General features: G+C 40.1%; 1 protein-coding gene across 1 annotated transcript in view; it reads right to left on the reverse strand.

Moving 5' to 3' along the window:
* The window catches only part of LOC104547069 (protein kinase C alpha type), a gene marked incomplete at its 5' end in the record, with an annotated part of 50,205 nt that overhangs the window by 10,523 nt on the left and 23,878 nt on the right, over positions 1-15,804 (reverse strand). Inside the window, 5 exons of the mRNA XM_010192627.1 lie at positions 3,122-3,260; positions 3,726-3,788; positions 5,398-5,489; positions 7,617-7,790; positions 8,537-8,680. Coding sequence (XP_010190929.1) covers positions 3,122-3,260; positions 3,726-3,788; positions 5,398-5,489; positions 7,617-7,790; positions 8,537-8,680 — 612 coding nt within the window. The remainder of the gene's footprint in view (positions 1-3,121; positions 3,261-3,725; positions 3,789-5,397; positions 5,490-7,616; positions 7,791-8,536; positions 8,681-15,804) is intronic.

Here is a 15,804-nt window from a genome sequence, read left to right on the forward strand (position 1 = left end):
CAAGTCAGCAAGTTCTAAATGTCGTATTTTCAGTAGATCCCTCCTCCTCACCCAGAAATCATCCTGTATTACCTACCAGCTGCTGCACTCAAAGCCAGCACTGCCTGCCTCGCAGCAGCTGCCAAAAGAATCCTGTCTGTATGGACGAATTTTGAGATATTTTGGAAGAAACAGGGGTATGCTAACATGACCTCCTGTCTCATCACAGCATGCAGAGCAGACCCAGAGAGCAGCGAGGGAGTTGATGTGCCCAGAAATGAAGACCTGTACCTTCCTGCAGCCGTGATCTCTGCTTTCAGGGCCAGGGAAAGTTGATAGGAACCTCCCCTTCCCCTCCTTCTCCATCATTAATTTACATGATTGCCTTTTTAATCTCCTTTCGCATTCCAAATATCCCATTCCACTTAGCTGTTACCATATTTTAAGAGCTCTGCTTTTTCAGGTTCTGTGGATTTGCGAGCTCAGGAGGAATTTCTCTCATGAAGCCAAACTGTCAGAGGAATGTTGATTTTTTTCTCTCCCCCCTTCCCCCTTTTTTCCTCCAAGGAAGGCACATTTAAGAGCAGGACGCAGAGATTAATACCAGCAATTTGTAGGAATGTTTAGATCATTGCAGCTTGCAGCTGGTAGCCAGTTGGGATGAAAGGATTATATCCCAGAGGCAAGAGAGAAAGGCTTTTGTGAACAAATCTTACATCTACTGGAAAAGTTAACGCTCAGTTATTAAAAGAAATAAATATCACTTGCACAAGAAACAGCCAAACATTCCAAACCTTTGTAATACCTATTAGCCTCCCATAATCCCAGCAAATGCAAAGTTAGAACTTAAGGTTTTGAGGGTATTAGATGGAGGAGAAAGGAAAGGGAGTTTCTAATGTAAATTCTTCTGAAACTCAAACCCACGCTGATGGGAGGGTTCAGTACTGCACCCCTCCCTGCCTGTCCTCTTGACATCCATCTCCCCCTGTCTCTCTTGACTGGTCAAGGAAAAGCAAAGTATTAATTGATTTCACAGCTATTTTAACACTCTGACCATAAATATTTAAGTTCAGCGCAGCAATAAATATTCGTCGCCAGATAACCACTGTCTGCCTGACAGAAGCGGTCAAACCTGGGGTTCGACCACTTCAACCTCTGCGCATTTCTCAAATTGCACAGGAGAATAAAAAATTAATATTATTTCAAGTGGATTATACACCTCGGTAATAACAAATGCACCAAAGCGTGCAAGCCCACTTTGCTCAATGTGGCACCATATGCCCCTGCGTTTCTGTGTGGAGACCTCATGTGTGAAGCTCCCTAATTCTCTGTATCTGAGTGCCACACACTCGCAGGACTACTCTACTCCAGATACCTTCAACAGTTCATTTAGATTTAGCTCATTTCTATCCACCCCGCAGGGAATGGCGATGTGCATCCTCATTACTTATGATAAGATTTAGCCCATGGAAACAGACGGAAATGCTCCTGCAAGCAAAACAGGAAGCTTACTTTGAAGTTACCACAGTCCTAGTGAGCAATTTGTCAGTCATAATAATGTCTTCAGAAACGAAAGAAAATCAGCCAACTAAATAACATAAAATACTCTGTTTGTAAGATAATAGAAAGACTGATTTCCTTCCAGCTACTGATTGTTTTGGTAACGTTTCTTTATATGAAATTTCCAAATAAAATAAAATAAATCATTCCAACACTGACCCATATTGAGCATTTTGGCACTGACACCACGTTGTTTGGTAACTGGCACAAGACTATCGCCACAAAAAGGACATTTTTAAATTTGTAATATTGGCTTCATTTCTGTTTTGACGGGGGAAAATGAAATACTGCTCTGGTTGCCCTGATATCCTGCTGTAGGCAACTGCAATTTGTGAAAACCCAAGATTTTATAATACACAATATTTCACTCTGAAAAACATGAATTAGCAACTGAGGAAAAAAAACCAAAACCAACCCAAACTATTTTTCATTCCAATTTCACAGAGATGACAAAATTCACCTTGGACACTAATTTAGTTGTCCATGTATAAAACTCCCATATTCCAACAAATATTCGATTACAGCCAGAAAGGTCCCAGCCAGCGCTGCCTCTTGCCCAGCACTCAGTGAAAAACTGAGTATCTTGGATCAGGATCCAGCCTCTTGTATTCAATTTGCAGCCAAACAAATCAAGACTCTTGAAAGCTCAGTACGCACAAACACCAGATTTTAATATTCACATAGCTGAATCATTTCCAAACCACCACATGTGCTTGTTTCTAATGTTTTATACCTAAACTATTGAAACACAAATCATATTTAGACTAGAAATCTGAACTCTAAGCTCGTATTTATCACAGTGCTTTAAAGTACATCTGTGTTTCTCATCATCAAATTTTCATTTTCGACCCACTGCAGTTAGGTTCATGTTTGAATGTGATTTTCAGTGCTTTGAATGCAGCCCAGGTTTCACCAAATCACAGAAAGCTCAAGGCAAATTATAGATTTATTATGTTGACTCCATTCAAGCCCTGATCTTACAGCTTTGTTCAGGCTCTCATGACTGGAGCTTTCCTGAGAGCAGGAACTCAAGGAGGTCAGCGCAAAGCTTCAAGACCTCACAAATCCCTTCTCAAAAACCAATGAGTAGTTTGTGATTTTGAAAATGTCAAACAATCCTTTAAATCGATGCATTTTGTCAGCTGTGTGAACTTATGGAGAAACACATTAAAGATGTTACGTTTGCTCCCAATAAAATGATTGCTGACCTCATCAACAACCTCAACAACACCCATGAACTTGCTGTGATTGCACAAATTGAAGCACAAAGTTTAGCATAATAACATTTCCAGGCTACAAATTTAAACTCACAAGGTGGTGATCCAGCTATTTCAGCCTTCTGTTATTATGAACAAAATTTGAAGCACTGATCTCACAAAAATTAGGTTTCCGATCAACTAGGTATGCTTTAAAATAGAGAAGTCTTATTGATAATACTGTATTAATTCACAAAGTAATCCAATACAACTGCAGAAGTATAAATGGTACCAGAGTTACAGCTATCACAACTTGGTCCTGAGATGTGAGTAGTGACAAGTTCCATTTCAGAGACGAAAAGGTTCTTGAAATGGTAAATATTTACCTCTGGTGCAATGTAGTCTGGAGTGCCACAGAAGGTCCTGGTTGTTACTCCATCTAACATATGTTCCTTGCACATTCCAAAGTCGGCAATTTTAATGTGTCCTTCTGAATCCAACATCACGTTATCTAACTTCAGATCTCTATGAAGAATGACAGTAATTGAATGTTAATGTTTAGGACCAACCAGGGCCAGCTTAGCTACTTCTGCTGGGGACAGAGGGGACGGGGCTGCACACGCAGGGCACAGTACAGCCAGGACAGAGCTGGGCACCTCATTGCAGACACAAAAGAACAACCATAATTGAAATTGCACTAATAATAAAAAGAGAGAATTCTGAACATGTAAAACTATTAAAGATCGCACAGGAATGTACAAAACATGTTACATTTCCAAGAGTTTTCAGCTGAGTTGAGCAGAGCGCAGAGAGCAAAGAAGCTCAGGTAAAGCAGGGGCTTCACAGCACACCAGCACCAACACAACCAAAAAAGCACTAGAGTGACTGCCTTTATAAAATGTTTTAAAAATACACCGAAATATTAAAGAAACCAATCCTTTCACAGTTTTAAAAATAGCTCAGAAATTACTTGTGTCAGATTGTACTCACCTATAAATAATCCCTCTGTTGTGGAGAAAGAATAACCCAACTGAGATCTCAGCTGCATAGAACCTGCATGAAAAATAAACCCAACAGATTTCTTACTGCCTCATGATTTCCTTCTGACAAAGTGCTTTGGAAACGCATCATGGTAAGGAATGATAGCATAGTAGCACATAAAGTATATAATATATATATTAAAGTATAAAAATATATATTACAGGCAGATGACATTAAAAACACCTTCAAGTTGACTGAAGAGATACTTTTTGAGTATTTGATGATAAAATAATGCAGAATTTCAAAAAAATAATGGAAATGTCTCCCTAGGCCTCAAAAAAGTGGTGCAGCTGGAGCACAGCATTTTACTGCACTGATCTGGCTCTGTCTGCAAAGGTCATTATCTCTAATCACATATCAATGCTGAATTCAGGATGCTGCTCAATTTACACTGTGATTCATATGGCATGAAATAATTTGCAGAAATGGTATTCCTTTATACGGCCTGTTAATGGATTAATTACATAGAGCTTATTAAAATGATTACCATATAAAATATAATTGCTGAATGTAGTTAAAGGATATATAATATTGATGGATGTTTGAAGTCAGTTGCTGTGGAACTGTGCGAATTATATGCAAGAGGATTATTTAAAGATCAGATTAATTTTTAGGCTAGCATAAGGGGAAGGAAAGCTTAGCTCTGAGCCACTCGATCAGAGGTGTTGGTGAACGCCTGTGCTGGAAGATGCTCCACAGGCGTAAGCTGTCAAAAAGCACCAGGGTTTGCAATGGGTGTTGGCAAGTTCCTTAGCTGGGAGTCAGGGATGATCTGACACCTTCTTGCTTTTATACAGCGAGCTGTTAACATTTTGTTTTATATCTCAAATACGTCTATTTAGAAGGCCTCTCTCATTTAAACAAGCCCTGATGATTTAAATTGAAAGGAGAAATGATTTTAGCTGAATTCTTAAAGCAGTTGGTCACACTTGATTTTAGAGTTTCATTGGCAAATGACTTATGAAACACTAATAAATGGTGATGAGATGTTATAAGCGTGACTAAAGTGGTACTGATGGATCTATTCCCATTTCAATATGCTACAGATCATTATCAGTTGCTCGCTGATACGCCAAGATGTACAATTACCTAAAAGGGATGGTGTATATAAACAACTTGTAATCATTTATTAACTTCTCGCAAACAAAACTTCTATAAAAAAGCAGGGTCACAGAAATTCTTAGAAGCTGTACACAAAATTTATCTTGCACAAACTATAATTTATATTGCATTGCTGAGTCTATTTGTATTGCCTTTCCTTATAACATTAATTCAGACTGAAATGTTCCACTCACTTTTTTCTTTATATTTGCTTTTAAAAACAACACCAGAATACCAAGCAACATTTTTAATTTCCTGTCGCCTTGTTTGAATTCTTGTCACTTTTAAAGTAGGCATTGCACGCCTTTGTTTGTATTTCTGAACAAAAAGGCAGAGCTACCTTTGGTCCATGTGTGCAAACATTTTTAACAGAAACTTCAGCTTTTGGGCCTTAAAAACACATCGAAAAAAGGCCAGCATAGACTTCATAGTGCATCTGGGAAGAAGAAGAAACCTAATCCTCTTATAGTATAAAATGAAGATGATGACGTGATTTAAATACATAAACGTGAACACTCACACTGCTTGTGGCTCCTTAAATTTTCCTACTTGCTGAATGTGATACATGAGATCCCCACCATTCACATACTCCATAACAAAATACAGGCGGTCCTAGGATAAAGTATTAAAGACGCACATAAAGACATTAGAGAAAACATGAGGTATGCATTGATCAGCCAAAAAGTCACTAATATGTTATTATAAAGCTTTCAGGATTATTAGGACTGGTTGTACATTCTGGCAACATCGATAGATCAGGAAATGGCAGTGGAATGTGTGGTAGAGCCTGCAAGAGTGAATGACTGAGGAGGTCTGTCTGGATCTGCCAATTTTAGTGATGTGCTTTGATATATTACTTGTCTGCAATGGTTCCCATAATTATTCTCATATAGTTCTGGCTGAAAAGTCTGCCTCTCTAAAAATAAGTGGGGAAAAAAAAATTAAAGATGGTTGAAAATTCTTGCTTTGAGGCCATTTCTAATCCTTCCTAATAAGTTTTCTTTCGGAAGATGGGAGGTATTGAAAAATACATTTTTATTATTATTTAAAAAGAGGCAAAAAGAGAGATAATTGCAGGGTTTACAGAAGTATCTGGAACCTTTGCAAATGACACTAAATTAATTTCTCACAGGCACGTATTTCAGCCAGAGGCAGTAGGGTATTTTGGAGGGAGATTTTTCTTGCCCGGTGAGGAGTTTTAAAGGCCATTTCCAGGCATCTCAAATCAAACACGACCATAACAGTTGGAGTGCACTTAGGTAGTATTTTTCCACCCAGTGACCTTCCTAGCACCAAGTACAAACTACTCAACAATTTGGAAAACACAAAGTAAATTAGGCAAAGGTGTTAATGGTTTGTCTAGGCCTTTATGCAGCTCCATTGCTCTTGTACATGACAAACCAAAAAAAATACTGTAAATACTGAAAAACCCAACTTTTTTCCTGCCTTCCCCTTAGCCTGAGAACACTGGACATTTGTACTATTGGGATTTACTTTTAAATTGTAGCTGCTCAAAAGAAAGATAAGATTAAACAACGTGGATTTTCATTTACTGATAACAATAAGCTTTTTCATTCCTAATGAGGTTATATAGAGATAAAGAATTAGAGGGAGATAGAAGTCTATTTCTCACTAGGACTTCACTTATTACAACAATCTTCATATTATAAGTAGAGGCAGGAAAAATACTTTAGAAAGCAAGAGATTCATGTTTTACTGTGATTAATTATGTCTGCAAATCTGTTGCGTTCAGGCCATTTTCTGCTCGGAGATTTGCAGACATAAAACAGAGTCTGAAAATGCCTCTATCAACGCAGACAATTATGCTGTGAAATGGTGACGGGATGACGTGGCTTGTTTGTGGAACATTACAGCGTTATTACTTCACATTAACTGCCTGTTTGTTCATTTGGTTTTAGATTAAAACCCATCAACAACGTAAGAAGGAGAAGAGAGGAAACAGTCGAGTGGGAAAACAACATATGTCCTTTTGTCACCCCACGAAGTGACACCCAGCCTGGGGCACTGGTTTAAGGCCGTTGTCACAGCGTGGCTACAAGGTGAGACAAGAGGAGCCTTGATTTCATGTGAAGAAAGGCCTCTACCAAGTTTGGAAAATCTGGGGTCAGTTAACTTGTGTCAGGGGGTACCCACGCCCACTCCGAAAACCACAATCACACTGGGTGCCAACTGTCCACCACGTGGCTTTCCACGTCACCCACCAGACCGCCATGGTGCTGCTGGATTGTCTGCAGTGTGATGGGGAAGTGTCCACTTCACATACTCAGATGGAAGGAAGAGAAAAACCCCCAACGCTTTTCTCTGTGCCGGGGGTGCCAGAAATCGAAATTAAATCCGTCACCATTGATTCATGACTAATCAGCTCACGATATAATAACGGCCATTGAGACTTTGCAAGTACTATCCTCAGATCCTTAAAAGTATTTAGGAACCTTTGGGAATCTGGGCTTAAGGCTGTGACTTAGCAAAGCACACACTACTGAACTTAGGAATTGGCACACTGGTCTGCTTGAGTTACTGTATGAAGAAAAATCTTTGCACCTAGGTTTTGCAGTTAAAATACAAGGGGTAATTACGTGTGGTATCTCTTTATTCACCATTTTATATGCACAGAAACGACGATATGTAGGTTGGATGATAATAAATGTTATTGAACTGATAACAGGATTATACAAAATGGAGAACATCAGGGTGGCAAGAAAGACAGAGCTCACGTACAACTGTTTGGAAACAAGAGTGAAGCTGTGTGAGGAACGGTGGTTTGTCTTGCAATGCCAGCACTCGTTTTTCAACCATTGTACACTCAACATCATCATCCTGAATCACCACATCTTTTTTCAGTATTTTGACTGCATAGAGCTCCTCTGTCCCCTTCCTGTCTGCCAGCATCACCTGCACAAAGAGAAACAACAGGGTGAAAATCTTCCTACCTGCCAAGGAGGGAAGGTGACTCATACACCCGAAGATTTGTATAGACGGCAATCCAGCTTTTCCTTTTATTGATACAGACCAACTTGATCAAAACTCCAAAAATATCCCCGTTACTCACCCACTGCAATGAGCTGCACCAGTCATTTCAGACAAAGCCCGTGCCAAAACCCCTGGTTTACGGCAGGCACCTTGCCAAAGGGCTGATAAAATGTTAACTCCCAGGGGAGTTCTTCAGTAAAGGGCACTTTATCATCTAAGCGATTGTTCAAACTGACAGAAAAACAGCAGTCCTTTCTTTCAGCTAACACACTTCAAACATATCTATGTGTGTATATATATATATGTATACGATCCTTGTTTTTTGCCAATATTCAGCCTTATCAATCTTGGTGACTTTCAGAACTGGCAGAGCGACCTAGGTAGTAAAGCCAGAAAAGTAGACTTTATTTCCTTGAAACTGAAGAAGTGAGGATGTACAAGTCAGTAACTTGTTTTTTTAGTTTTTACTTTTCCAAGGAACGTGCCCCATGATGACTGAAGGCTGCGAGTCCTGAGGGAATCACCCTACTCCGTGTTCAGAGATCCTCCCTCAAAAACACACATCCTTTTGTCTCCGGATTTTGCTTCTTAGAGAATTATTCATTAATTCTTCCTCAAGAAAATAAAATAGAAAAAAGGAGAGTGGAATAGCTATGAAGAATCCCTACCTTCCCGAAGCTCCCCTTTCCAAGAACCATGAGGAAGTTGAAGTCCGTCAGCTTCACCCTGTCCAGGTTGTTGGAGGGCAGACTCGAGTTCTTGTCTTCTGTTGGGGTAATGACTTTGTTACCAGCTGGCCCAAGTTTGGCTTTCTGAAGAACACACACACACACACACACACAAAAACAGGAAAGTAAGAGGAGGAGCCCGTTTGTTTGGCTGAACGGTGAAGGTTAGAACTGGAGATGACCGTATTTGAGGCGGCATTCCCAGGAGAAAGGCTGCATAACAAAGTTGGCGCAGACACAACTTCAAGGACTCATTCCAGCAATACTTTTGGACGTTATTGAGTGAATTAAAGTGGAAAACTGTGTTCACGTGTAACCAGATAAAAGCAGATATATTTATCTGGTTAGAAGAGCAAAACCAAAGCAAAAATCAAAGCCAAAGGAAAAAAAAATCACTTCTTTTCATGCCAAAAGCAGGCTTGTCTGGTACTTTTGTTTTGAAATACAGGAAACTGCTTTTCAAAAACACCATGCTATAATCTACACAGCGTGTTTTAGGATATAAACAGTCTCTTCAACGCATTCTCTTTCAAAATCTAATTCTTAAAGTCACTGCATAGCAAGAGTTAGGAAATCTTTGACATGCATTAAGAAGAAATAACCTAGGTTAAAAAAAAGAACACAACATGAGAATTAATGCAGATGAACATGGCCACTTTCAAACCAGCAATACAATCAACTTTGATTTTCAATCAAGTGTTGATCTGGAAAAAGGAGGAAGGGAAATATTACATACAAAGGTTCTGCCTTGGCAAGACAGTCTGGTTTGCAGAGGGTTGCAACAGTCTCAGTATTTCATATGAGACACCATGTAATTGCTCAAGTAAGTTGCATTTCAAATCTCAAAAGTTAATAGAAGAGAAAAAAGTAAGACTCACCGAAAGATAATGCAGGCTACAACATAATATCCCTCTTTTTCTCACAGTAACCCCATATACCAGCAGAAGCAAAGCCAAGAAGGTTTAATGATACTTTGGGATATAAGTGCTTTCCCCCATCTATCTAGTGCGTTGGTCTGGTAAATAACCTCTAATATTATAATTTACCTTGTGCCATTGACACATGCTTGACATTTAAGGATAACTGCTTTTCTGACCGCATTGCAAAAGGGCAGGATTTGCATATTATCACTGTTTTACTGGTAAAGAAAATGACAGAAATGAAAGTTTATTCACCATAAATCACCTTAAAAGCCTGGCTGGGCATAAACCTTTGGCAGCCTCACTGGAAACTGGAAGATACAACCCTTTCCCTCCCCAGACCAGTTGAAAACCATGTGATTGAAAGGGACAACTCTATGTATGGACTCCAGCCCTGTACCACTGCAGGTAGGAACGTCAGGTAAACCTCTGAGATAACCACGTTACCTGAAAAGCAAACTCAGATTGGATCACTCTCCCTGCAACTTTATAAATGCGGAAAGTCATGCACCTGCCACAGGTATATATTTTTGATATATTTTTAAATGTAATTCTATTTCATTGTAATACAGCTTAAAACGTGGCATTTCTTCCACCACTATTATTACTTGCTTGCATGAGAGCAGCTCCTGGCGAGGCTAAGCAGGACCATGTGCTGTGCAAATATTTGGGAAGAGCCAGTCCTGGGCATCAGCCTAAATCCCCGATTCTGCCAGGGATGGCCCATCAGCAGATCCGGCTGCTGGGACAAATCCAGGGTCTGCAATGGAGCATTTTGTCCGGACAAAGCTCCTTTCAAAGCCACAATACAAGACTGAACCATAAGCAAAACAAGGGAAAGAAGAAAAATCCTAATATCCTTTATTTGCACAGGATGAAGAAATGGTTTCAAGGAGCAGCTTTGCTGGCCATGTCTTTGTGATGCTCTCACATACGGGATCTCAGATAAAAGATTCTCTTGTGATAAAAGAAACAATTTCAATATCCGCCTTTTCAGCACTGGGAGATCCAAATCAGGCTGTGAATGGAAAACCCCAGCTTTATTTCTGATATTTTAAACCCACTGGGTAGGTTTGAAAAATGTATCATTCGAAACAACAAATCAGGTTTTGTTCCAAGGCAGTTTCTTTGGGTACAAACCCAACATTGGGACAGGGAGGAAAAAAAGGAAAAATAAACAAAAAAAGGAAAATAAAAGAGAAAAGCCAAGGCGGCAGCAGACTCATCAGCAGACTCCTGTGCCCTCTGCTGGCTCCCACAGCTGAAGACACCGCGCTCACTCGGATCAAACACACGTGAGATGAAGCTGTCAGGATCTGAAGGCGGCATCTTAAAATAATATGAGAGACCAGAGCCTCTCTGCACCCTCACAAGAAAACATTTGCATTCAGTGAGCTAGAGGTGCTCTCCTCTGCTTCTATTTTCTGTCTTTTTTTTAAATTAGATGTCGTTCTCAAGTCGATAATTTCTTTTTTCACAGATTTTGAAGGAGAACAGGGGGTGTCTCCTGTTTGCTCAGGTGGGTCAGGAGACGTAGGAACACAGCATTCACGAAACGCTGGAGAAAGACCAGGCTGACTCGTGGACCCAAAGGACCTTATTAAATTATCATAACCTTATCTAAGGTCCCTATTTCCCTTCAGCCACTGACCTGTTCATGAGAATGCCAAAAAAACGTTTTTCACATTTAGCACGTGAATTCCTTTTAAAGGCTTTTTGGCTTAAGGTCCTAGTGAAAACGTAGTGGGAATTTCAGTGCTGGCAAGCATGTACTGGGAGGAAAAATAACAGGAAACAATAATAAGCCAAAACAAAACATTTCACAGATGATCCATTAAGAGCTTCCCAAAATACTACTGCAAGATGTTTCGATTATGATTTAGCCTCAGGCATATAATTTTGTCTTCTTCTTAGTACTACTTAAACAAAATAAATTCCAGAGCTACTGGAACAAAATTAGGCTATAGGCATGGAAATAAAACTGGATAAACATGGTCAAGCCATTACAGATGCTACCTGTGCCACCAAGTTTTTGATGGGACAGTGAGACATCTTCAGGAAATAAACCTTGAAAGATCTATTACCTGTCTTCGAGAATTAGCTGCTGTGCATATTCCATGTTATTCAATTCATCCTGAGGTACAAACCTAAACCAAAACAGCTCTTATCAGCTTCATGGAAGTTTCTACGCTCAGCAGAAATGTCACAACTCATCACTAATAATCGATATTGATGGATTTAAGGGAAGTGTTTAACCTTGCCCTTGTATTAGAGAACTTAACCCAAAATATGAGGCAAGACAAAAATATTTCAGAAACTCAACTAATGATTTCTGGTCATGACTAAAGAATTAGGAAAATATCTTCAAGTACCAAAACTGCTTTGTATTAAACTCTGCAGAATTTCTGTTGTCGCACCTTATTGCAATAATATATATATATGTATTGCAATATATAATTATATTCATCTCACCCTCTGGTTGAATATTTAGTTGGCTGTGCCCACTGGAGTAATTTAATGTCGTTATATACAATGTGATGACTTGCAAACTTTCTTCACACACAGCAATACTGGTGGGAAATAACTTGCTGAACAGGTATTTTGCTAGAAAAGCACTTTTCCTCGGCTTTTTGAATACTTCAACATGTGGGACCTTGTTTTTCACATGAAGAACAATTTCTATATTTCAGATACTTCAGAGAGGGAACTACAAACTAAAACTACTGTTAAGTACAGTCAAGGAGAGGAGCACAATAAAAATAAAGATACTGGAGAAAACATCACATTACTGATTCATTTTAATTTGCAAAAATGAAATGTAAAAGCACATGTCATTACTTTGACCGGACCCTCTGCATCCAGGATTGCTCATGATGCACAGCTTTACTGTTTAGTAGAAGGGAAAAGTATCTGTTTAAGGCTTATGCTCTGTTAAGGCCAACTTACGCACCAAAAATAGGACAGATATTGGACAGAAGTGATTTCCAGAGCTCCTGTGAACGTTGTTTGAACAACAGGGCTAACCACAGAGGAATAAGGAGACCCAGGGATAGATAAACCGTGTGTAAGAGAGCAGTCTGTGATGTAGAGCTTTACACACACGACACTGAAGAGCAGGGCAGTGGATCTGCACTCACACAGAGGAAGGTGCCCAGATGTGGTGCCACATCCAGATGTCTCGTTCCCTACAGCTGACTCCGTGGCCATATAAATAGCCCAAGAAATGGATTTTCTCACGTGTTTATCTAAACAAACTCAGCTTCCTGAAGAGGAGCAGGTTTTCTGATGGTTGGCTATGGCTAGGAAAAAGGAACAACATGAAAAACCCCTGGATTAGACAGAGAGGAGGATCTGAAAGGAGGAAGAGCTACCAGAATCACCGCCTACAGGTTCTGCTGGGAGGAAAGCGTATTTCATAAAAAGCAGTTTCAATAGCTCTTCTTTCACCAGTTGTAGAAGCAGAGCACAGAAATGGGTATTGTGGTTTCTGTGTACCCACAGCCAGCTACAGCGTGTGTTAGTGCACTCTCATAAGGTCAAGAACAGGAAACGTTTTAACACGCTCTCTCCGAGCTCCAGCATCAGTTTTATATCCGATATGCCTTGAATATCGTAGAGAGAAAATGCCATGCAACCAACGTACTCTTCCAGATTCCCAGAGCAAAAACAGTTTGCAACGACAGAAGGGACATAAATTCAAATGATTCATAAAAGTTTACTGGAAAAGAGCAATGATATTTTGCCTCTTCTTAGCATGACTAAAGTTGAAAACAGCAGAATCCTACTTCAATCCACCTTTATTTATGGATATTAAAAACTGCTGAGGTTGAAAATGGCATTCCAGGCACTGGATTAATGTTCGGTTTACATTCAAATTGCTTCATTTAATATCTTTGATAAAAACACAACATATTACACCGTAGGCAGCTTGCAGCAAACAAACCAGGAAAACAGTAAGTTAAATTAGTCTGCACTGGTAGCTGAAGAGTTAATTTTAAAAGAAAACAAGACATGCACATCATCTTACTTCCGCTGGTTTGGACGCACCTTATCTCGGCCAGTTCTTTTACCCTGAAACCACAGGTGAGACACACTTGATGTATTCAGCCCAAATTCCCTTCTCCATGGAGCGTTACAGAAGTTACAGCGTGTTACACTGTGGACTCCCCTGGAATTTGCCGAGTGCTTTTTGGAAAAGATACCTCAGGTTTTTTTGCAGTAAAAATGCTTTCAATTTATTTTAAATCTAAGTGTAACAATTGTTCTTTTAGTTAGCTGTGGGGAAAAAAAGTCTTCTCCAAAACCTAATGAGAAGCGTGATGCAAAGAAGACAAAGAAGTGATTTAGGGAACAGTAACCCAGTATTGCACGATATTCTCAGTTGCAGTAGATGCTCTTGTTGAGACTTCTCAAAACTTTCTGATTTTTCACTGTGACAGCAATCCAATAGGACAAATAAATGAATCTGACATTGGCTCTTCTGCCCTTTGGTTCACGGGTTCTGTAGTTCAGAAACTTAAGAATCACAGAGCAAAAAGACTGAACCGGTCATCTTTGTCATTAGGCAATAAGAAAATAAAATTTATGAAGAATTAATTAGAAAATCTATACAATTCACTTTCCTAACCCTGATGTCTTTAAGGCAACGAGCCACATATCACGATGTGAGTGATTTAACACCTTGTATCTCTCGCCTTCATCCCTTCTCCTCTGTTGCTGTTTGCAACACCCTGCTCAGTACGATCGGCTTTATTCCCCTAGGAAAACCAACACCGGGTTCCAAAACTGCCCAAACTTGCAGCCCCACCCTGGCACCCTCCAAGCACAGTTTCAGAAGGGAGAAACCCACATTATTTCCCATGAAATGGGAATATTCAAGCCAACAAAAGGCCTTGCGACGAGCTGTGCATTAGCGGATGTATTTCTCCGTTGTCAAGGCAACTCGCTCTTAGCAAGTTCAGGGATGCCCAGCGGCGAGATTTATCGGTAACAAATTTTCAAGAGAAAGCAATAAACGAAAAGATATTTAACAACAACACTAAATTCTCATCACGTGTGCAGATGTTTATACACATAAAGCACACGTAACGTCTGTTTGGAAACGGCGAGCTTACCGCCACATCTCATCTGTTCCTCCTTGGCTCCACTGACACCTACTGGGAACACAAATCCAGGGTTTTGTTCCCGGCAGTGGAGCCTCCTCCTCTATAGCAGATCCCACCTGGCCCTGATTGCTTTGCCTGTGCAGTCGCATTCAGCTCCAAATAGCAAATGAGTGATGGGACAGCAGAGAGCAGCACTGGCTTCAGTCTCTATTGATAGCACGAGGGTCAGCAGTCTAAGGACTGACTGAGCAGGCTCTATTTCGGGTCCCAAGACTTTCTTGAGATCCATGGAGCACACAGGTGGTGAGAAGTGAGGAAAGGAACAGTCTGGATATTTATAAAGTAAATAAATCCAATATATTTCAAGTGAAAATCTGGAGGAAAAACCCTCCCCTCAAGTTTTGCTATCGCAGCCCAAGCGGCTTTGGCTGCAAGCATGAAATTAATGCTCAGTTACATCTGTTGCTACCTGGACTCTACACAAGAAGCATCAGAACAGCTCAGACCTCAGATTAACCAGAGAAGATGTCCCTGACAGAGCTGGCAGGACTCGTACTAAGGACATGAAAAAGAGAAACTGAAATAACTTATCCGAGTCTCAAGGAAGGACCAAAAGCCCTCCTCAGGTTTCCAGTCATGAAAGCTCAGTGGGGATTCTGATCAACAGGTGGAGCCATTAGCAAGCCTTTAATAAAGTAAATAAATCCAATAAATTTCAAGTCAAAATCCGGAGGAAAACCCCTCTCGTTCACTGAAATGTTCTCCATCATTGTGGCAGCTTGCCACACTACTGCATTCCCAATTCCACGTAATTAGAGGTGCTATGAAGGACTATCAATTTCCTAGCTTATACAGCTTAATTACCAAGATACTGAGAATTTGAAATGAGAAGAGTCCATTTCTAAGCCCCAGAAGACCTAATACTTCACCAGACTGAGTTTTAAGCTTAACACTATAAACTAATGCAACTTATAATTAACTAGCAGAGAGTTTTGTAGTCATGGAAACAACACAGAAAAGTTAGAGCCTGAGCTGGGGATGATTTAGCAGCCCAGCATCCCCAACTGGAGAGGGGATGGCACGAGCATTACACCTTGATCCAGCCTGGGCTCATCTTGCTGGTGCAAGTCAACAGGAGGAAGGATGGAAACGGCCAATTTCCTTGGCCATTTTACCTCTTTCC

The sequence above is a fragment of the Mesitornis unicolor genome, unplaced genomic scaffold, assembly GCF_000695765.1.
Source record: "Mesitornis unicolor isolate BGI_N332 unplaced genomic scaffold, ASM69576v1 scaffold46819, whole genome shotgun sequence".
Lineage (NCBI taxonomy): Eukaryota > Metazoa > Chordata > Aves > Mesitornithiformes > Mesitornithidae > Mesitornis > Mesitornis unicolor.